The 24,448-nt window shown below is 35.6% G+C and overlaps 1 protein-coding gene across 3 annotated transcripts in view; it reads right to left on the bottom strand.

The window, feature by feature from the left end:
• Positions 1 to 24,448, bottom strand: part of LOC110024047 (protein CTR9 homolog) — a 92,752-nt gene that overhangs the window by 4,010 nt on the left and 64,294 nt on the right. For all 3 annotated transcript variants that reach the window (XM_020723776.1, XM_020723775.1, XM_020723774.1), the window contains 4 exons: positions 17,785 to 17,880; positions 13,786 to 13,887; positions 13,610 to 13,717; positions 13,310 to 13,534 (listed from right to left, as the gene is read on the bottom strand). In XM_020723776.1, coding sequence (XP_020579435.1) covers positions 13,310 to 13,534; positions 13,610 to 13,717; positions 13,786 to 13,887; positions 17,785 to 17,880 — 531 coding nt within the window. The remainder of the gene's footprint in view (positions 1 to 13,309; positions 13,535 to 13,609; positions 13,718 to 13,785; positions 13,888 to 17,784; positions 17,881 to 24,448) is intronic.

Raw genomic sequence — 24,448 nt, 5'->3', positions numbered from 1 at the left:
TGAAAGAATCAATTGAAAGAAGAGCATGAAGTCAATTGTTAATGGGGAATATTGACGATAAGATGGCACCCTTCAAAAAATATTAGACAGAGTTAATAAATTCGAGAAGTTAAATTTCGTAAAGTTTGAAAGTCATTTAGACAAGACTAAAGAAATAGATTTTCAAACTCGAGAAGAACTGCAACTCATATCGCTTCTTTTGACTTAGATAAAGAAAAACGAGTAATTTTTAATGTTGATAAGGAAAAATAACCTATTTATGAGAATGAAAGAAAAGGCAATTAACCAACTCTAATCCTCGGTCAAATTTGGTGTTGGGAGGAAATAATAAGCTCAAGACCTTCGATGTAGGAAAGCGTCCAAATCAAAAAGCAGGTGCTAAAGAGAGAGTATACTCATCTCTACACAATATAAATAAAAAAATCCTTTAAGAGAGAGTGTGACAAAAATGTTTTGTCAAGGTTTCAAAGTCGGCACTGAGTTGCCAGAACGCAAAAAACCAAAAGAAGCAGATCAAACTAGCAATCCAAATTACTGCCCATATTATTTAGTAGTTAGCCACCCCATTGAAAACTATTGCATTAAAGATTGGCTACAAAAAAAAAAACAGAAATGGGGACTTTACATTGTCAGACAGTATTTGAAATTCGACCTGAAGAATTCTATGATCATGTGCCAAAATGATGTGTTTGAATTGGAGAGCTTAAAAAACAAAATTACACAAGATCGAAGTTGCACATCAATCTAAGGAGCATGCGGCCACTATTTTTGCTCCCTCGTCTCTAGGGTTGAAAATAAAGGTCGAGTTTTTGCACCACAAACAATATCGCAGCCAAATTTTCACGGGATCCTTATCCATTTTATTAATTTGATTCATGATGCATAAAGAACTAATTGAAACCACAAAACCCTTCTACGGGTGTTCTCTATTTGGGTATTGTCTTCATAGATGCCATCATTCTAGTTCAATCTCCACAAATATTATCACCACCAATTCATCAGAGAAGAGCTTCTTTTGGCCTAGTTGAATGATGCAAGGCCATAATAATCATCAAGTCTTCTCCATACGGATCAACAACGCATACAAATTTTTTTAAATGTTTTAAATACCTCACATTTTATACATGTACATGAAAAAACACATAATATCTTTTTTTTTTTTTTGTTGACCTTGGGTGTTTTAGAAATATATTGAGAACCCACTTCATATGTAAGGCCTCAGAATCGTATGAATCAATTGAATAATCTTCCAAGAATAGAACCTAAGGTCATCAGCTCCTCCTAGGAAGTCACTGGTATGACTCCAAACCTCTTCTGTCCACTCCCTTGGCTCCAAAACAAAGCGATCTATTAAGCATATCTCCTCTTGTAAGAAAAATATAAATTTTATTACTGAAATCAAATAGGGATTACAACTAAAACACACAGAACTAGAAAATAACAAAAGATACAACACATAAACTCAAAATCAGGTTGGGTCGAGGGTGGTGGTGATGCAGTTAGGAGCTGAAAATGGAAGGAAGTCTGGAAGTGGTTGACAGCAGGAGGATTGAAATTGGAGGTGTGTTGTAGGGGAAGAAGGGTAGCCTGCAGGGATGGCTGGAGAATGGAAGCAGGTAGATGGTATGGATTGTGGCTGGGAGATTGGAAGGTGAAAGTTATGGTTGCAATAGGTGGTCGCAGGTGGCAAGGGTGGAGTCGCGCAGGGATGTGGATGGAGAGATGGCTGGAAATGCAAGTGGGAGGTATAAAGGCTGCTAGAGACAACAAAGGTGCTTTCCTTGGGGGTGGATGTCGCGGTTACATTGACAACAGCTGTAGAGGGAAGGTTGCAGAGGATGGAAAAGTCTAGGATAATTACCAGCTCGGAAAGAGATACCTACTGAGAGATGCCCATGATGCAATGAAACACGGTTCAACTATGCAAGCATGTGTCACTCAAGTAATATATGAGTTTAAGTGTTTGAATTGATCCCACAAGTAACTTGTTAAATCTCATAATTTGTTAAATTTCTAGTTTACTAAACCCTAAGACTAGTTCAAAGTATTCAATATTTCGATTTTCTAAAAGGTCTAATTCCTAATAATGAAACCTAACCACATTTTTTAAGTTTTTTTATTAGATAAAATTATCATACTCCTGTGAATCAGATAGTGTGAATCCTCAGTATTCTTCCAATAATTTCCTTTACATTATAGTTGACAACCCGAGAAATTCTTCTTAGCCTCCATCGAGATCAAAGGAAGTGTCGGAAACCTGTATTACAATTAAGGGGATGCAGTAAAGTTTCCTAGGAATGCTCTAATCTCTTATTTAGGTTGCAATCTCCTTGTAACAATATATCTTTTCCACTAGATTATCATGTGTTAATCCACTCGTTATTCTATTCAACAGTTAGAGATCCTAGATCACAAGAGATATTAACTTTCTAAATAGTTCGTTTAAATATAAATTAAGTTTAAAAAGTTAACCCATCAACTTTTATTAAATTCTTAATTAGAATTGAAAATTTTCATGAAAAAATATGATTCATGACATGTCTGAAACACGAGTATGAAAACACTTACTACTACACATGAATGAGGAAAACATCAGAACTTTCATTGAAATCATAAAATCAAATATACACAAAAGTAAAGAAAACACAAATTACATAGCAATGTTCCCCTTTACATTAAATGCTTTCCTTGATTTTGATCTCCCAAGTATAAGAAACACAATGTTCCACTAATTTTACCACTCAATAAAATGCACTTTCTCGAACTCCCTAAGCAAAAGTGATAAAATATGGGAAGAATATGAGTGAGATCTTCTAAGTGGCTTTCTCCTCTCTTGAGTGGTGTGTTCTCATCTAAGTGGTGTTTGATTTCCTCCTCTGAGATGTTATCTCTCCCAAATGATGCCTCCCATTTGGTTTAAGCCATCAGACGCGAAACGACGCCAATGAAACACAATGAACCGTAATCCCGCACATCTGGGATAGCGACGCCCGCTTTCAACTTCACAATATTTTGGCAAATTTTTGGGTTGGTTCCAATGTTGGGTTGCCGTGCTTGGACGTCTGGGCAGTCCAGGACTTAACATCCATTTTGCTCCTTGTGCTCCCCCTATTTTGTCTTCTTACATGTACACTACAATACAACCAAAAATACCATAGAAAAATATAAAAATGACACAAATAACATAAAAAAATAAAAGAAAATATTAAATCTCATTTTCAACACATCAAATTTCCTTAAACTTAATCATTAGTTGCCCTCAATTATTTCAATCCCTACAGTTAGAATCTTTGAAAGATCATGGTAGATTGAGACTTAATTTTGTAATGTTCTTTAGTAACAAGGTAAACAAATAATTCAAGATTCACAAACCATTTCTTAATACTAAATTTTCTTAAAGCCTAATATCCCAACATAACTTATATTAACACACTTCTATATAATAAACCTTAAATCACTTGTGCTTAGTTGACTAAAATAAGATTATTTTTCAAATATATACAATTCAAATTGACTAATCAACTAATTAATGTTAATTCAATTATTATCCGGCTAATTATCACGGCCTGAATTTAGAGTTAAAAGAATTTTTTTATTCTCAAGCTTTCAAAAAGAGAAATTGGTACATATTTTAGATTTTAAGTTTAACTTAAAATTTCTCTTGCAAAAAACTCCTAATTTTTTTCTTTATAACCTAAGTTTTTTCAATTTTTCTTATTCTTTTGATTTTTCTTTTGTTTTTTATCTTTTAAAGAGGATTATTATATCTAGTTAGCTTTCCTTCTCTTTGTTTAATTTCGAATACAAATTCTTTCCTAAGTCAAATTATCAATTACCTCACTCATCAAAATATTGCAATTCAAGGAATACTAAGAGTTGAATTATTTGAATTAACTAGTTCTTAAATTATATCTATTTGAAGTTAATTTTATTTTTAATCAATTTTAGTCTAAATGTTTAGGAATCTTCATATACATGAATAATTAAGTACGGTTAGAGGCCAGTCATTAGGTGTTCATTGATAGTTTCAAAAATTAATAAAGATTCATGTCACATATGGTTATTTTCCTTACTTATTAGTAAATCACCATAAATCCTAATTAACTCTACAACTGTTAATAGAGCTCTAAGATTTAGATATATATTCTTTACACTATAGTTTTTACAAAAATTCCTCCCCCAAACTTCTTATACACTACAGATGCAAAAAACAATAGGATAAAAAAAGAACATACTTGGATTGAAATATGAATATGCAATAAAAAGAGAACTATTAGGATTAAGAAATAACTTTTAGGATTTATTATCTGATTTAAGATTTATTTTCTTGTACTATCGAAGGTGGTGAGGTTATTTTTCTTATGTCTGAGGTATGTTCTAATAAGTTTTTCTGACGAGGTATGTTCTAATAAGTTTTTCTGACTTTTTTTTTTTTTCTTTTTGCTATGGTCCTCCCTAATAACCTCCACTAACTCATTCTCATTCCTTAATCTAATAGCTTGAGACTGCTGCACATTTTGGCTCTTTGAATTCACCTTTATGTTAATTTGGTACTGTCCTTTGGAGTCTCTGACTCAATGAGTTGGCTAATTGCCTTATAATTGTGTTTCAATATTCTCTATGGCCGCAACATGCTTTTATATATGATTCCTCATATTCACTATAAATTCTCCCAAAGATAATTACTTCTTTCTATATTGGGGATTAGAAATAAATCCAGGTGGATAAATTAGTATCGGGTTACCTTTACCCTGATTGTTCTATTTTTCTACAGGATTAGGTTGGTTGCTACCCCACTGCTGGAATCCTACAACATAGTTCTTGTTATTCCAGTTAAATTTTGAGTAATTTTGCCGACCTAGATTATAGGTATTGAAATATGGGTTATTGTGTCTATTATTAATTGCGTTAATAAACTTCACAGAAGCACTAAAAGGATCAACTAGCTATTCATAGGCATTGTCTTCTACTGCTAGTGATCGTATTATTGGATTTAAGTATAGATTATCTAACTTTTTTAGATATGACATCTACTTGCGAAGTTAAGTTTTCTAACTCATTTGTGTCATAAACACTTGCTATATTCGAAGGGTTAACTCTCTGAGGGGACCATTAAAATTATTTTTATCTATTGCCTCGACCAAAACATAAGCCTCTTGAAACGATTTAGACATTAAAGATCTCCCAGCCAGAACATCTATAATCGATCTCAAATATTACATCAGTTCATTGTAAGATATCTAAATTATAAGTCAATCAGGTATGGCACAGTATGAGCACTTCCTAAGCATCTCTTTAAACATCTCTGAAGCCTCATAAATGGATTCACTGTATAATTAGGTGAAAGATGTAACATCATTTCTAAAGTTGACATTTTTTTAAAAGTGGAAAATGTTTTGCTAGGAATTTCTGAGCAATGTCTGTCCAAATAGCTATAGATCATGGTGCTAAAGAAATCAACCAAATATTAACTTTATCCTTGAGAAAGAATAAAAACTACTAAGTCTAACAATATCGTCTAAGACACTATTATAGCTAAATGTCACACATAACTCTAAGAAACTAGCTATATAGAGATTAAGATATTCTACAGATAAGCCTCAAAATTGGTTGTTTTCGAACATCTAAATGCTAGCAGGTTTTAGTTCAAAATATTAGCCAAAATAGCAGAATTATTGACTCCTATGGATTCCATCAATAATGAGACTCGCAAATTCGCCAAGTGGTCCAGACATGATATTCTCTACATAAGGTGGGTTTGTCATCTCCTAGATTCTTTTTAAGTATTTTAAGTTTTCTAATTTTTTTAACAATTCTTTTTAGTTCAACTCGTAAAAAACAAGTTTAGTTACTCCAGTCCTATGCATACAACTTAGGCCTATCAACTAAGTTACCATAAACTAAAAAAAACACAAAAAATATGATTCAAAATACACATGGTAACAATCACTTGTAAACCAAATAACGCGCAAATTATCACAATAAAAATAACAAGAAATAATATTTTTAGATTTTTCGCAATATAAATAATACTACATGAACTAAAATACACAACAGTGGTTACGACAACGCTGCCAGTGGAGAGTAGGTTGTGGAGAATGGAAAGGTCGAGGGTAATCACTATCTCGAAACGAGATCAAGCCGGAGCACCAGTCATTTTCGAATACAGCCCTATACGAAAAAATAGGGGATGCCAACGTCTACCGGGACAGAAACACAATCAAAAACTAATAATCCAAAACCTAATAAAACACGTGTAGGAAATGACTAGAGATTAGAAATAATAAGAAACATACTAGAAATTGGAAAGGAATTGAAAAAGAAACTGCTCGATTCGGCTTTGCCTTGCCTGGACTGGTCGGTCCAGGCACTGGAATGCGGTCGGCGTACTCCTGCTCCAGTGCATCAAAAGCAGGAGACAGTCCAGCATCGATATCAACTAGTTAACAAGCTTCCGAGTTGTGCTTATCAAGCCATGAGCTCAAACTCAGACTCGTTTATTAAATGTGCTTGAGTTGAAGCTTAACTAGGCTCGTTGGCTCGTGAACTGACTCAACTAGTTGATTGATGGTCACATTGATACCTTCACTGGCAAGCTATTGTGATACTTCTCTTTCTTTTCCCGCTATCAATGCCTTCTCCAATAAGCCTCTATTGACTATTTGATTTTTGGCTCAAACTCACGAGTCTGTTGTCATCATTGAGCCAAGCTCGAGCTTCCATTTTTTACAAACAAGTCGAGCTCGAAATAGGCATGGCTCGAGCTCGGCTCGACTCGTTTACAACCCTAATGATGGCGCTCTAGATCAAGTAAGGGCATCCAAGCTACGAAACTGCAGATATAAATTCTATTAATATATGAAGTGGGTTGTCAAAGCATCTTATTTTAAGCTGAAATTTTATTAACCTTGTTTTAGAATTTAGAATGGCTATAAAACCTAGTTTGATGCTGCCACAGTCATGGGCTGCATTGCTTGCAGTATGTGACAGAATCTGTTTGAGGCAGTTGCAGCTTAAATAATCTGATATTCAAAAAGTCGTGGTGGCAATTATATATTTTTTTAAAAATTCTGACCGCAGCTAGCCAGGACCGTGTGAAAATACAGATTTAAACAACTTTTTGAAAAATCTGTCAAAATGCAGTTTACCCAATATATCAAGAACAAGAATGACTTTGACAATGATAACTAGAGGAAAAATACTAGTAATAAAGGAACAAGCTAAATGTACGATGATTTACCTAATAATAATAAACACTAAAAAGCTTTGAGCAATAAGTGTAAGCCAACAATATGTCAACGCCACGTTTTGTTTACTCAGAGGAGAGAAATCAAAGAGTTGAACACTTGAAAGAAACCGAAGAAACAAGGCGTCAGAGACAGCCGAAAGGTAGGAGAGGCAATGAGGGGATTGGAAGCCAAGGAGATGAGTTCGTTTACAAAATGACACAGCACAAGTGAGATCAACTTACCTGGGAGTCGAGCGACATGCAAAAGAGAGGACGATGCGGGAGGAGAAGAGCGACAGCGGAGGAGACGACGAGCAGGAGTCAAAGAGGAAGCTCTCTCGTGCGTGAGATTCAGCTCTTGGGCGCACAGTGGAAGAAGCTCAAGTGCGAGAGCAAGCTTATTTCGCATGGAATAGGGTTTGACCAAATAAGGTAATGTTTATTTAATTGATTTAATAATAATCAACCAATCAAATAATTTTTCATTTCTCTTGTTCATTCAAGCCTACTCTAGTAGTGTATATATATTTAAAGCCCAAAATGGCTAATATATTAAATAGAAAGAAAGATACAGATGCAATATGTGGGAGGGCCCAAACATGACACAATGTCCATACAAAAAACCACAAATGATTCCAAAACTAGAAAAAAAAACAGAAAAATACATTAGATATTAAAATAAAAAGCCTAACAGTGCTGAAATACATAGTATCAGGTGGCTCAAGGGCGACCTAATTTGGTCTTGTCTTTGTCTCTAGTTCTAGGGTAGGAGCAAGCTAATAAGATGGTAAGATGATTGTCATTGTCAGTGGTAACCAATGTATCATCCAATATGTTCCTGAACTAGAGTCGGCCTCCATTCTTCTTCTTCCTCCTGGAATAGACCTGTCATTCCTCTTCCGAAGAATCAGTTTGATGGGGTGGTAGAACTGAAGCAGAAAGACCCGTATTACCCACAATAGGTTCCAGTATATGTGAAGTATGAGTTGTCTCTACACCGGATACTTCCTGAAGAAGTGGAGCTATGAGGCTCTCCTGATTATCAGTATGAACACTATCATTTGTAGGTAATAGTCCATCAGTATTATTTTTTATGGAGTTTGAAGGCGTTAGCATCACATCACTCGCAGTAACAATAACAACAGTGTCATGGGGGGTTCCTCAGGAGCAATAGACACCACCTGTCTGGTAGTATCCTCCTCAGGTGGAACTAAAATGTCTAGAGTTGTTGGGTTAGACCCATCCTTATTCACTTGAGCCTTAGATTTCAAATTTGGATGAAACTTGTGGCATTTATCAAAGACAGGACCAAACATCTTACAGTGCGTACAATATGGGGGTCTGTGCTCCATGACGATTTGTTGTCAATAACCATTAGAGTTTGTGTCCAGTCAGACTTCAGTAACATCAGATAAAGTAATATACATTTCCACAAGTATTCTGGACACTGAGGGTCTGGTTAGGTTGAAAGTAGACAGATCTAGTTTCAAAGGATCTCCAAGAATGACCCAAATAGAGTAGAGAACCTGATAGTGAAAAAAACGCAACTTAAAACCAGGTAAACTAAACTATACCGGTACAGTGAGAGTTTCATGATTTGGGTCGAAATCAGGAGACCGCTTGAGTAGCTTCATAGGTTAAGATACTTTTTCGAGAAAATCCAAGTATAGTCTTCAGACACGGTTAACTGAATCAAAACATGTCTCTCATCCATGAGCTCCACTTTCCACTTTACAGCTAATTTGAGGTCATCAAAACTTTTCCTCATAACCTTCATAGGTGGGTGTCCCCACTGAAATTTCCCAACGAGAGTAAACTTGAATTTGTCAGTCAATGTTGAAATTTCTGACTCTGAGAAAAAGAGTGTTGCCTTCCCAATTTTCCTGCTTACATTCTTAATGAAGGGGCAGCCACATGTACTATCACGATTCTCCTTGTAAATTGAAGGGAACACAACCACCGTCTCTCCCTGAGGATTACCCACATGGGCAAAAGAGGTTTTGTCAGGTTTACCACCCGAAGAAGAAGGAAGCTCCATCCATAAGCTTTGCAAATCGGCTCAGGGTCAAAGAGGTCGGGGCCGCAGACAGAACTGCAAAAGAGTCGAAACCTCAGTTCGACAAAGCCGCGCGAACCGCGACAAGACGACGTCGCAGAAAGCCGCAGGCGTCAAACAAAAAGCCGCAAATGCGAACTGTCGGGTGTAGACGCGAACGACTGTGATGCAGTAGGGCGCAGACGCGAACTCCCGCACACGGCTTGAGATTCGACGTCTTGCCCTAGTTGTTCGAAGGAAATATATATATATATATATATATATTAGAAAATTAAACGAGTTTACATAAAGTAAAATATGAAAAATTTATACATTAATAACATCAAGTTAATAGTTAATTAAATTAATAATTTATTTAAATTTCGGTAATAAATATCATTTTTATGTTTGGTTTTCAATATAGAAAAATTGACTTCAAGACAAACCATATAACAAATTAATCAGCACTGATGTGAGTACTCATATTCTTTTACTATAGTAATATTTTATTTCTTCTCGACTGAATGCATTAACTGTTACTATTACAAACCCATGATTTATAGTACAATGAATTTTGTTCATATTGTAAGAATAACCTTAGCTTTGTTAAACTTATTATTGAATATTGAATAATAATATTGACTGTTATGCAAATAAGAATTAAACAGTTATTATTAGAAAGTAATATTGTTGTAGTGTGTTGGTATGTGTATGTTTGGCTATAATGGAGTAACTCATTTATGGTTCTAGTAGAAAAACATTAAGGTATTTGTGCACGTATATGAAAAAGGATATTGATATTGAAATATCTTAAGTGGTACAATTTTTAGAGGGTGCTTATGCGGTGGTTGTATAAATACAAAATGTTATTAATATGTTATTCATAGAGTAATATTCATTGATAGCATCTAAAACATTAATATTGATTTATTAAAATTTTAACTGACATGCATTTTACTTTCTTTTTACGTATATTGCTATAGTTTAAAAAATGAGTATTCATTGACTTACTTGTTTCATTGTTAGTTTAAACTAACTTTTCACGTTAATTTAATAGATTAAATGATGAACGATACAAGGGATAATGTTTAGTAGATGCGGCAATTAGTAACCAAATAATTTTAAAAAATATTGTGTTAATTCAATTTGATTAGTGACTCTTTCATTTATTAAATAGAAAATAAATATAGAAGACTTGGTTCTCACAATCTGTCGATTGGTTCCTGATTTGGTTAATTTCAATCCCCAAGCCGAGTCGTGATAATTTGAGGCAAACCTGACTCAGGACCAGCCCAGAAATGACCAGGCCTAGCTAGGCACCAAGCCAGGTTTAGTTCATTGATAATATCTAAATAGAAGCAAAAAGCCTAACAAAAACCATTTACTAATCAAGAATAAATGTAATAGAGACATTTAATATCAGGGATTGAGCACTTTCTTACATGTAAAATATAAACTAAAACTAATGCAATACACATATTGAACATTTAACAGGAAAGATTCTATAGGATTGTTTGTTCGATTGTCATTTAGATGTCAAATTAAATTTCAAATACCGTGTGCAAGGTGCGATGTTAATATATTTAAAAACATTTATATTGCCTAAATTATGATTGTATACAACTTATTAAGATAATAGTGACATCTCTAAATGTCGCCCAATTCAGTTGATATTTAGACTTCGCTCATTAGGACTTCGAGCATAAGCTATGAAAATATAATTTAAGGATATCAGCAGATCAAATATTATCTATCATTAAATAACATGGCGTTATGATAATTACTTATAATTTAAATGAACAAAGCAATCCCTAACAAGTACTGTTAGTCTCGATAACACAAGTTAAAGTTGATGGACTATTAAAATTCATTGAGCTCATCTTAGAAATGCCTGCCCTTAGGTTCACTCCATCACCATTAAGAGTAACTTCTAAAAAATTAAAATCTTAGCTCCAGGCAAAAATTAAAATTCATTTAAGCTCATGCTGAACTTTCTTATCAAGCAATGGACGCTAAAATACATATTAGCTTAGGTGAGAAAATTTAAAATAATGATAATAATAATAATAATAAAAATAATAATAATAATAATAATAATAATAATGATAATGATAATGATAATGTAAACAACAATAATACGATAGGAACCAAAGAAAATTTCCACAAAAAATTAGGGCAAGCAAATATTTTATTTTAATAACACCAAGCAACACAAGTCAAATACATATAAGATAAGCACCAACAATTTGAGAGATAGGTAATCTACCCCAAACTCTAGCCTAAGATTCAAGACAACAATCACATAGCATAACATAACCCTAAACACATTAGCCATATGTATACCCCACAATAATAACAAATAAATGACAAAATTGTCTTTTTAGTCTTATGCTAAACATTAGTCTTCAAATTATTTGGCGGGCCCTGCACTGGTCTAACATTACTCCCCTCCCAAGAAGGCACAGTGTCCTCAAGGTGGAAGAGAACAAACTATTGCTAAATCAAGTCGTATGGCTCTTATGTGGCCTCCCTTCCATTTAATAAAAAATTTATAGTGACCCTCATGAATTTGAAATTCAGTCTAGTGCACATCCTTTTGCGACATCCAAATCTATTGGAACCCTAATTTCAAGTCAATATTGGAGGATATTGCAGCCACAAACAATTCGTCCAGTAACTCATCGATTATCGAAATGGGAGATATGTAAGGTATTATTTCCTCATTCACTGTCCGATAATCCACACAGAAATATCAACTCCATCTTTTTTCCTAACGAGATTGGGGCAGAGAAGAAGCTCGCTCTAGGTTATATGATTTTGACCTCCAACTCAGATCCATCCCTCAATCTCGTCCTTTTGTACTTGGGGTTGTGATAGGAGTGCGCAATGATGGGAGAAACACCTGATCTCATGCTAGAGATTGCTCCCCATTTCTTTGCTCGATCCCACGGCTTTGAATCGGCCTAAGGCAACAAAACTGCTATGATAACGCCCAAATACTTCTGAATATTGCGACTCACATCCGCTCCAGAAGTCATCACTTGATCCCACTCAACAAGTTTGTGTGAAGCTTCATGACCTTCACCATTTATGCCATGATAGTGAATCCCCCCTCCATGGATGAGAGCAGCCCCTCCATGGCCGAAAAACGCTCCTCTATTTCAAATCTAATTTGACTCATCTCTTCATTGAATTTCTCCTACATAGAATTGATTTTTTTTTGCTGTCATTACACCCAAAAAGATTTTCGATCACGAAAGATAATCTCATTCGTTGGTTTCTTGGCTAGCTCTACTTGAGATTATGCGACCAGGGCAAGCCGCACTTCTATTGTTGGCTTCCCAATACTTTGTCGTTATCCTAACCTTGACTTCCAGCACTCAGTCACAGTTGTATCTTGACTATATTCACACTGTGATCGATCCAGCCGAATCCTAACTAGCTTGAATCGCGCCTAAAACTCCTGTCATAAGCTTCACAGCAACTTGAATCGCGATTATATCACAATATTAGGTCACCAAGGCAACTGTATAGCAAGGTTTGATCCTCCATGTACACCGCGAACTCTTAATTGCTTCTCCGAATTGAATGCTCTCAGCTAGCTCCGATACTAATTTGATAGGAACCGGAGAAATTTTTCACAGGAATTAGAGCAACCAAATATTTTATTTCAATAAAACCAAGCAGCGTCTCAAGTACATAAAGATAAGCACCTACAATTCTAGAGGTAGACGAACTCTCCCAAATCCTAACCCTAAGATTCAAGACACAATCACATAGCGTAACCTAACCGTAAACAAATTAGCGTTATTTATACCACATAATAATGAAAATCAAATATCTTAATTGCCCTTTTATTTTAATGCCAAAAATAAGATTTCAAATTATTTGGCAGGTTTGGAGTCAATCTAACACAATACTATCATGAATTTTTTATATCCGCAAAGGCTTGAAATATGGAGCTCAAACATGAAAAGTAAAATGAATTGCAACAAATGAATATATTCAAATAGACAAAAAGCATCAAGCACTTCTTTCTTACAGACCTCATCAGCAGTTCTCTTTGACTTTTGCAGAGTTGAAGCTGAAAATTTTTGCATTGCAACTCCTGCATCAAACCGTAAAGTATAATTTGAAGGCGCCAAATGGATGGCTCTAAGCAATGTTTTCTTGCAATCTTGCCATTGCTCAGCCTCATAGTGAGTCCGAGCCAAATAAAGAAGTACTTGCGAATCTGTATTATAATAGAACTTCCTCAAGCAATTCTGATACTGCAAGAAAGTGCAGTAACGTCAGATGAAGGCACCTTCATTAATTTTCCTATATAAGAAAGCGGATGAACTTGCCATCTTCACAGCCAAGGCAAAATGACCTTGAGCAAAATAGACGTGAGCCAGATTTATCCACACATCTGCCATCTGAACAAAAATACTTCCAGATGCAGCCTCTTGCACCTACAAAATATTTGAGTAAGTAATCCATCAACAATTATGATTATTTAAAAAATATTATAATAATATACCTGGGTGAAAACATCCTTTGAAACATCAAAACGACCTTTCTCTGCCAAAATCACTCCAGCACCATTTGCAGCATAGAGATTTGCAGGGCACAGCATCAAAACCTAAACAAAAAATCCATTAAAGAACAAAAGGAAAACGAAAAATATATGTATAAATATATTGATGGTAAAATGAGATAATAATACTGCTCATCTTCCAGAGAAGAAACAGGCTTGAATTAAAGAACCATTACAAAAAAGGAGGTACATAGAGAAAAAAATTATTGAAAGGAGCATTTAGAGAGTAAATGAAAAATCATGCTCACTTAATTCTGACAGAGATGTTACAAGGGATAATGAATTTTGCAGAAACAGAAACTGAAACATAATTCAAGCTAGGATCGAGATAGAATAGAATTGAGATCGACTTAATTGAAGTAACATAGAATATATTCTTCTCTAGAACAGAAACAGTAACACTGCACACCAGAGCCCACCATAAGATCAACTTTTCTTACCTCTCTATTAGGATCGATAACATTTGGTTTATGTAACAAAGAACAGGTTTTCCACAGGAATAAGAAAACAGACTATTTTAGCTTTTAAAGCTCGTTTAAAATGGTCAAACAGTTGAGAATATTGACGCAGGAGCTACCAGCGTCCTAACACGGGCGCTAAACTGCACCCGATTCGAGGCGCCTCGATCCCGCTAGACTGAAGCCCCGCAAGACTTCGCTGGAGAGGGAACCCAGCGAGAATTTGCAAAAGCAGGAGAAGCTGCGCGAGAGCAGGGGGGCTGTGAACCTTCACGGGAACGAGCAAGTGAACGGGATCACGAACATACACGATCCATATGGGCGCCATCAATGGAATTTGGATTTTCTGGATTTTTCTAGGCTTCTCACTTTCTCCTTTTGTGTAGAAGTTTCTTTTGAGCCTATAAATTGCTATTATAGGTCTCTTGTGTGGAGCATTTTCCCCTTTGTGAGCTATATCAAAGGAGGTGGTCGTGCTCCGATTGTATCCCCACTAACATGGTAATTGTATGCTCCATTTTCCCTTCTCCAAACCTTCTTCTTTCTACTCCTCAACTGCCGAACTCTCTCTCTCTGTCACCCCGACACCAAACAATTCCCCTTCCTACAAATTATTCTGTTGTTCCGCATTCCTAACTCCATTCAAGCTCCTCCCACCACCACACTATTGTTGTTGAACACCTACAGCCCCTCCCACTTGTTGCCGCGCAATTTCGCATCTTCCCCTCGCTACCACCAGCAATTTGTTGTTGTCACTACCCCCGCCAGCCATCCCGGCCCACCACGCCGATCTCCATCACCCGTTGGAATACATTTACGAGTATTTGCTTGTGTCATTTTGTGTCTGTGTTGTTATTTCTGTTCAAGTCATGTTGTAACACTATTTTAATATTAATGAAGGTTTACTTTTTGTATTTCCACTATTTTCCATACTAGTTTCAGTATCAAATATTCTTCAAGACAATGTTCTTATTATTTTTTTATTTTGCTGTGATTAACGAGTAGAAGAAAAGCATATGATAAGCTCTCATAGCAGAATACAAGAAATCCAAAATATAAATAAACCAATCAGGATTAGAGTTAGCCACCTGAATGAAAATTCCTGTGAAGTTTTAGCTATGTTAAGAAATGTTGCAGAGAAAACAAAACCATTGCTTAAAGCTTGTCTGGATAAAATTGTTGCTGCAAGTTTCGCAAAGTAAAGCTAACCACTCTTTCAACTAATAATGAATTTGGCATCTGATGTAGTGAAGTGCTGTAACATATATAAGAGGCCGAATGCAATTATTATGGGAATTATGCATCGTTAGAAATGACTAAAAATAGTTGAATGTTAAATTCATGTAATATTAATTGCCAATTTAATAAAACATGCATTGAAAACAATAATAACAAAAATTTATTTCAAGTACAAATGGTGGTTTATATTACAACCAGATTGCATGCTTTTTTACTCCAAAAAAAATTATCACTTGGTAAAAGTGAACTTCCTTCAACACTAAGAGAAGACATGGGAAAAGATTCCATGAAGTAGAAAAGATTCATTATAACCAAATTTCCATGATGTTTAAATCAAGATTTATTAAGATCTAAGTCAAAGATTTCCCATGGCCGGAAGTACCGATAATTAATAATTTATCTCACTTGCAGGAGAGTAATCGATTAAATATTTTGTTTAGGTAGGTAATTTAGGTTTAGATTTGGTTTTAGTTAAACACAGTATGAATAGAAAATGATCAGAAGAATAGAGACCTAATTAAAATCTCATTTTTGCATCATTCTGGGTATACCAATCAACCCAATCTACTGTCATTAGAGAGGCTATGAGTTGTAACATCCAAGGAGTCTGATTGAGTAATCATGGTTGGCCTGCTCCAGGATACCAAGCTGACCAAGGGTGGATATATTTGTGTTAAAGATGTTCTTGTAAGATTAGACTAAATACTTTATAAAGAGGTCTAATGGACCAAGAATTATAACTTCAGGTTTAAGGGAAGTTCAATGTAGGTCTTGTCCTGATTTTAAATGACATATAAGGATGGGCCTGATGATCTTATATTATTGATTGAATAACCAACATAGTGGCCTTCTAATCTCAACTTATAAGAAAAACAACCCAAACTTACGACCTTGTCTTATATGCAAAATAGTCTTGTAGGGATATCACGAACATTCATGCAATCCAAGGAGTCATCGAAACGTCTAGAAAATTGAAAATTATTTTGAAACTAAAGAAGCACTAATACGTTCTTTATTTTTCTTTTCTCCTTTTTTTGTGTGTGTGATGGCACGCTGGCCACAACAGCTAAAGATAGGAGCGCACACCTTTTATGAACATTTATAAATTAAAAAGCATTGCACATTTATTCAAACACATTGCACGGAGGATTGGTGCTCTACACGCTTATGGATGTATAGCAAACCTACCAGTGGACAAGTATGGTTACAGATGCATCGACATGGCTATAGCTGTCTCCGCACAACTCAAAATCCTTCTTATTTTTCGACTAAGAGCTCAGTCCCTAAAGCCAGTGAAGTATACCCCAGTAGATGTCAAGTTGGAGCACAATCCGACTTACACCGTTGGAAAAGCTATGAGATGGACTTCAGTAATTGTCACAGTGGGGTAAGGTGTAACTTATGTTGCTAGGGCTCAACAAATTAATAATCATTAAAAAAAAAACAACACCTCCCCTTATTTTTTTATTAATTTTCAAGGTGTATTCAGAGAGGTAAAGAATCTCTTATTTTTATTTTGATTTAATTTATTGGACTCAATTAAATTCTTCAGGATAAGTTCAAGCTTCAAATTTTAAATTATTAAGACAGGAATTGAATTCATTTTTTAACGGATTAGAATTTTAATTTGAATTTCAAGCTTAACCTTGTAATCTTATTCCTTAAATTAAGAAAATTAGTGATATTTAGATAAGTGATTACCATGAATTGACATTATATGCAGTCAATAAAATGCTTTTAGATCCTAGTAGTGTATACAACTCGCTTGAAATTGTGTGCCACGTATTTCACCTTCCCCTCAATTCAAAGCAGTTTATGTAAACAACTTGGAACTTAAAAACATTATATTAGCCATAAGTTTCAATCATTCAATCCATGATAAATCAATAATCTGATCATATCAGAAAGAAAGTAAAATCTTATTGTAACAATTTATTTTCAAACACATAATTATTTCAAAAGAAGATAATTAAATCTATTAAAATAAATAAAAAATACAATAAAAAATAATGCTATAAATACAAATAACCAAAAAGACATAAGATTGATCCAATTCAGCTACTTTATAGCCTGGTTAGACTACAAATAATTAATCAATAGTCACTTGGATCTTGCAGGCCGATTTGGCTGATTTGTATATTAGAGATGAACATATTAAACGTTGATACCCATCCAAACAATAAAAGATATTGAAGCAAAAAAGTTAAAACATCAAGGAAAAAAATTAATGCTAAGCATATCCTACTTTTGTATAGAGTTCTTTTGCTTTTTCAAGATGAGTCGCTTCCAATTTCGGTCCTCTTTTTTCAGATCGCATGGCTGCAAAATAGTTCCAATTACCCTGACAATATTCATGAAAAAAAAAACATCAGAATATTTTGATTATAAATGACAACCTTACTGCTATATCTTGCTAAATCTTATAAAGAAGAAAAAAATTAAATGTAACTGTTTAAATAAATGCACAGCAAATACACATAAAGCTTTCTAAAAATGGTATATGAATGGAACTATAACAATTCTAGGCTTCCCAGCCCAATTCGGAATTTTGCTTCTGATCAGAAAGTGAGACATATTGACCGGGAGTATTTGAACAGTGAGCAAGGACACAGAAGAAAATGATGATTGCACTCCTAAAAACAAGGAGAATTAGTTTTTTTAAAACAGAAAAGAAATCAGATAAAGAAACATACAAAGGGAAAAAAATATTGAACGCATACACGCATTTAAGTTTGTATCAATGTCTTAAAAGGCGTGGGCATTGGGAGCTGTTATGGGTCGAGGCGTAAGCCCCACAGTATAAAAAAATAAGGAATATAAATATGAGATAAAAATAAACTATTTGTGCATAATAAAAAAATTAAACACAAACAAAACAATTCTTCTAGGATTAGAATATTCAAGAAATTAGCAAGAACCTACCACAAAATCCTCCTATTCCATTACAAGTTAATATCTAACCTAACACATTTTAAAAAAAATATCAAATCAAATCCACCTCTAACAAATTGCAAACATGAAAAAAAAATTTTGATTTACAGTAAACATGAAAAAAAAATTACACCTTATTGTAGCTAGACTGATCTCTAGCAAATCTTCAACATAAAAGAAATAGATGGATGGATGGATGGATGGATGGATATATATATATAGGAGAAGGAGCATTATTCGGCTCCCTACGTGTTAATCATAAAATTTGGGTACAAAAAAGTGTTGGGAGAGGATCCCCCTCTTAAAAGCCAAAACATGCAACAAACGCACTCAAATGGGGGTTCCTCAACCATAGTATAACTCCACACCAAAACACCCAAATCGAAATGAAAATTACAAAAGGAAAAACCCAAAAAATATGAATATGTACCCAAAAAGTAAAACTATGAATCTGTACCCAAAAAGTTGCTATCCAAATAGCTTTAAAGTAAATGGTGAGCCCTCGCCATCTGTAGAGAAGGAACAAAGAGAAATTCGCCATTTTAAGCTTGCCCTCCACCGAGCGATATAGTAGGCAGAGAAACAAGTAGAGGCTGGAAACGTAGCAGTGTGGCAAAAACCAAAACATAGAGAGCAGGTGAAAGCAATTAAAGATAGAGGCAGCTGTACAGATCATTAAAATCTGATAAAGGGGATAGGTAGCATGTCTCCATGGAGTAGCTTTTTAAGAAAGGGTAGGCGATGGGTGCTAACAGTAGCCATATTATTTCCATAAATTTGAGAGCCAAATTTTGCCAATCCATCAGCAGGAGCATTACCTTCTCGGTTAATAAAACTGAAATGAAAACAGAGTTGATGTACTGCAGTTAAATGCCAAATTCTATTAAATACCCAGAGTAGATCCCTAGTATGAAGAGTAACCTTGGTAAGCAGCTCAAAAATTTGAAATGAGTCAGTTTCAATAACAAGCAGTGTGAAATTAAATATGACCGCAACCTTAATTCCCATCAGAACAGCCCAAGCCTCTGCTTCCAGAGGACTTAGGGCATCCACAGGAGAGGCAAAGTGACACAAATGATTACCAAACTTATCTCTGAAAACCTCGCCAATTCAAGCAGCCTGTGTGGACCAACTAACATCAATATTAAGCTTAACCCAGCCAGCAAATGGGGGTTGCCATCTAATCAGAAGAAGCCTCCTACCCTTTTGAAGCATAGGTTCACTGGAATTCAAATTTAAAGTACGGAAATCCTTGTAGTAGTTAGAGAGTATATAGGAGATAGTAAGAGAGGGGCTTGGAGGAGCATTTTCATATTTGTACCCATTCCTTGCAGACCAAATAAATCAAAGCACCACTAAAGGAAAATATGCAAGTTTCTTATGTTGTGAGATTTTCCAAGCAGCCATGGAATCCTCTAACCTAGAGCTATGAGGCCAAAGAACCCTGAAATGCCGCCCAATCCTCATCCAAATGGATTTGGAGAAGGGGCATTCATAAAAAAGATGTGTGCAAGTTTCCTCAGCGTTGCTACAAATATAGCATTTAGAGGCAAACCTCAAACCTTTCAATTTCAAAATATCATCTAGAGGCAGCATGGAGAGTAAGAATCGCCACAAAAAGAAAGAAATGGATGGGGAGATGAGAGCATTCCAGATAAGATGTCCCCACTTCCAATCAGTAAAAGTGTGTAAATGATTATACAATTTTTTTTGTAATTAAGGCATTAGATGAGAATTTCAAAAAAGGAGTATCTTTTTTATCCGGAGTGATAGGAATATTAGCAATAGGGCAGCAAACTCCCCCAACATATCTCTCAATTTAGGCAAGTCCCATTGCCCATTATTCCAACAGTGGGAGACCAAAATATAATTATCATGCAGAGGAAGAGTGATATCAGGTAGAGTAGAAATACCCCAGTGATCATACCAAAAAAAAACCTTACCTTCTCTGATATCCAAGTAGATATATTGATTAGCTAAGGATCTTGCTTTGAAAATAGACTTCCAAATACGTGAATCTCCAATCTTCCAACTCACCATAGAAGGGTGTTGTAATGTGCAGTACTTGAGATATAAAAACTTTGCCCATAAAGAGGTACCAGCTCTAAATTTAAACCACAATTTACAAATGTTGATCTCGGCAATATGCTGTAGATTTTTAAAAACAAGCCCCCCAGAAGAAAGTGGTTTGCAGGCTTTACGCCAACCAGCCCAAATCTTAGAATCTCCCCCTCCAGACCAAAGAAATTTATTGAAAATGCATTCCAGAGATGTTTGAGTACTCTTTTTCAAATTTAACACTTGCATGACATACAAAAGAATACTATAAAGCACACTTTTCAGCAGAGTCACTCTACCCCATTGGAGAGAAAAATATTATGCCAATCGGCAATTTTGGCCCTAATACGATCCACCACAACATCCAATTGAGTTTGCTTCCATCTACCACTAAGTGGGAGCATGGCTGTATAATAACCAGTAAACGAAGTAGCCCAATTGATAATGTTGGATTTAACATTTTTCCCAAAAAATAGCTGACATTTGGCTTTATTAAAAAATAGCCCAAAAGTATTTTGAAACTCATTCAGAGTATGCATGATACGTTTGATAGCATTTTTGGTAGCTTTGGTGAACAGAATAGCATCTTCAGCATAGGCCAAATGACTAACCAAAACTTTGGATTTGTGTGAGTATTTGACATGGGGATGTGCCTCATTTAAGCTATTTATTAGGCGTGAAAAGTAATCAAAAGCCAAAATAAAAATAGTTGGAGATGAAGGATCACCTTGTTTGATGCCACATTGAGCAAAAAAAAAACGATATGAGTTACCATTAACCAAGATGCTATAGTGATTATTCTCCAACCATCGTTTAATAATATGGCAAAAGTTTGTTGAGAAACCTCTAGCCCTCAAAATATTCAAAATGAAAGCCCAACTTATAGTATCAAAAGCTTTTTTAATATCAATTTTAAGGACCATGTTACCACCTCTACATTTTTTATCCATCTCCACCATTTCTTGTGCTAGTAATATATTATATTTAATTTCACGCCCTTGAATGAAAGTAGATTGATGAGGAGAGATGATAGTAGAGAGATAAGGTGAGGGAAATAGGTCTAAAATTTTTCCAACAAATCTTAACCTTAGCATTTGGAATTAGTACAATCATAGCTGCTACATTAACCTCACAGCAACCACAATGAAATGATCAATTAAAACTCATAAAAGCTTAAAAAATTGCAAAACAATCAAACGTACTTATCTGGTTGCGTTGTTGCGTGAGAAACAAACCGGTGTGAGAGAGTAGATGATGCGAGTGCAGGAAAGTGAGAAAAGAAGAAGTCGCGCGCGGAATGAAGACAATGAGCCTTTTGTATGAAGAAGACACAGACGAGCCTACATGCGAGATGAAGACGATGCAGACGAGCGAAGAATACGAAATACTGCGAGATGACCCACGTGCAGCGGTGCGAGGGACGAAGCTGAGGACCTGTAGGAGATGACTGCGTGCGAGAGAAGCCAGATTCGAATAGGTATGTAGAATTAGGGATTTTTTACCCTTTTTATTTGATTATAAGGCGGGGAGTATGCCCCATGAGGCGCGTATTGCGCTCCAAACCTTATTGCCTCCCTCCCATACGCCCCCCCCCCCCCCCCCCCCCAATGAGAACTATGGGCGCGCCCCAAAAACGCATTTTAAAAAAGAGGTTTGTATAAACATTTTTAAAGCCAAATAGTTGTGCAAAAGCATATCTATCTACGTAACATGCATGGGTATGTTTAAGTAGAAGAAACTCTACTGTATAGTTAATTATGGATTTAAAATTAAAGACAAGTGATATCAAAATTAACCCAAACCACGATAGAAATCAAATATTATTGTTGAAATTCAAATGTACATATTGTTGAAATTCAAATGTACATATTGTTGAAATTCAAACGTTTCAATGAAAACGCTTCAAGATAAGAATAAAACAACACAAAGCACACAAATGACACCCTAAGGCAACAGCGAAGTTGGTGGATGGTAGTCGAACAACTGGTAGAGGGGTTGGTTGGAAGTTGCAGGCACAGCAGGAGGTTGGAATGGTGCGGAGGCAGCACTGGAAGGCAGGAATGAGAGGGCGGCAGCAGCTGGTAGGTAGAGGCAAGGGCGGCGACAGCTGGATGGAAGGCTGCAGAGCTGGCAGCTGCAGACTACGAGGGAGGAAAGGTATTACAGCAGCGGGTGGGAGTGTTTTATGGGTTGCGACAAAAGCGGGAAGGGCGATTAAGGCTGGCGGTAGGGGAAAACAGGGAAAGGGAAGGTGCGCATGTGGAAGAGCAGCAATCGACAGGGTGTGGAGGATAGGGAAGTCAAGGATAATCAACACCTCAGAGTGAGATACAAGCAAAACACCACTCATCCTCAGATATAGCCCTAAAAGGGAAAAAAATGGATATCAAAGGTTGTCGAGACATAAACCTCAATCAAAAAGCAGAACCTTAATGACAATGACAAAAAATTGAACCTCAATCAGGAGACCACCCACTGTTATTGAAAAGACTCACTTACATGTCAAAACACACGAGAGTGCTCATTCGATCTGATAAAAGATCAGCTCGTACAACAAGTAGTTGTTTCTAATGTTCAACAACCTACATATGTCTGGCACACTTAAAATCATTCCACTGATCAGGTGAGCCAATCTTCGGATGAGAAATGACAGGTCTATTCCAGGAGGAAGAAGAATGGAGGTCGACTGGAGCTCGGAAATTTATTGGATGATACATTGCTTCGGATGAGAAATGACAGGTCTATTCCAGGAGGAAGAAGAATGGAGGTCGACTGGAGCTCGGAAGTTTATTGGATGATACATTGGTTACTATTGGCAATGGCACCCATCTTACAAATTTATTAGCTGACTCCTTCCCTAGAACTAAAGGCAGAGGCAAGACAAAATTAGGCCGCTCTCTAGCTATCTGATACACCGTATTTTGACAATTTTTGGTTTTTCTTTAGTTTTATTATGTATTTTTCTGTATTTTCTCTTTTTGAACCATTTCATGTAGTGGTTATCGTCTCGGCAGGGTATCATGTTTGGGTCCTCTCACATAATCTATCTGTATCCTACTTTCTATTTAATATATTAGTCTTTGGGGTTTTTAATATATATATATATATATAAATATATATATATATATAAATATGAAATCAAATTGATCTCATATCTTTCATAGTTTAAATGAAAGAGCACTACACCTCAAGCCAAGTATCTATCCCGAAAGATAAACTATAATGAAAGCCCGTAGGCAAATATTATAAAACGAAGAGAAGAAGAACAAAAGAGTGAGAAAGGAGAAACCCAGAACTGTAAGTATCCTCCCCCCGGTATACAACTTAACCAAAAATCTCCAAAAAGTAGTTACATTTATACCCAAAAGCTTAAAAGTAAAAAATCGGAATATATAGAATCGAAGATAAGACAAAAAAAAGCAAAGTAGTGCAGTATTTCCCAAAAAGTCTGATGTTGAGGATAGAATGAGGGAACAATTTTCCTTAAGTGTCGAAACAGTAACACACAAAAGGAGGAAGAACAGCCATTAGCAAAGCTGTGGGAGCACGTGAGAGCAGCCACCAGATCATGATAGAGTGCAAGAGAACAGATGACTGGGGAAAATAAAACAACAAATAAGAGCTCATCAACAAGAAAAAACCCAAAAGGTAATACGGAAAAACTAAAAAAATCTAATCATCTATTGAAGCAGTATATGTCAATCATCTAATGTAAGGTAGATCTAACAGATCTCCCCTTCAAAGTATTTGAAGCACACTGGGAGGCACCATAACAGCAGATATACCCAAATATCCTCATTTAGCCAACTAATCTGCGACTGTGTTACCTTCCCTATAGATAAAATTCTATTTAACTTGGAGATCATGTGAATTGAGATATTGTCATATATATATATATATGTATATATATATATATATAT

This window comes from Phalaenopsis equestris, unplaced genomic scaffold, assembly GCF_001263595.1.
Source record: "Phalaenopsis equestris unplaced genomic scaffold, ASM126359v1 Scaffold000240, whole genome shotgun sequence".
Taxonomy (NCBI): Eukaryota; Viridiplantae; Streptophyta; class Magnoliopsida; order Asparagales; family Orchidaceae; genus Phalaenopsis; species Phalaenopsis equestris.
Note: the sequence above shows the minus strand (reverse complement) of the source record. Positions and strands in the feature narration are given on the sequence as shown.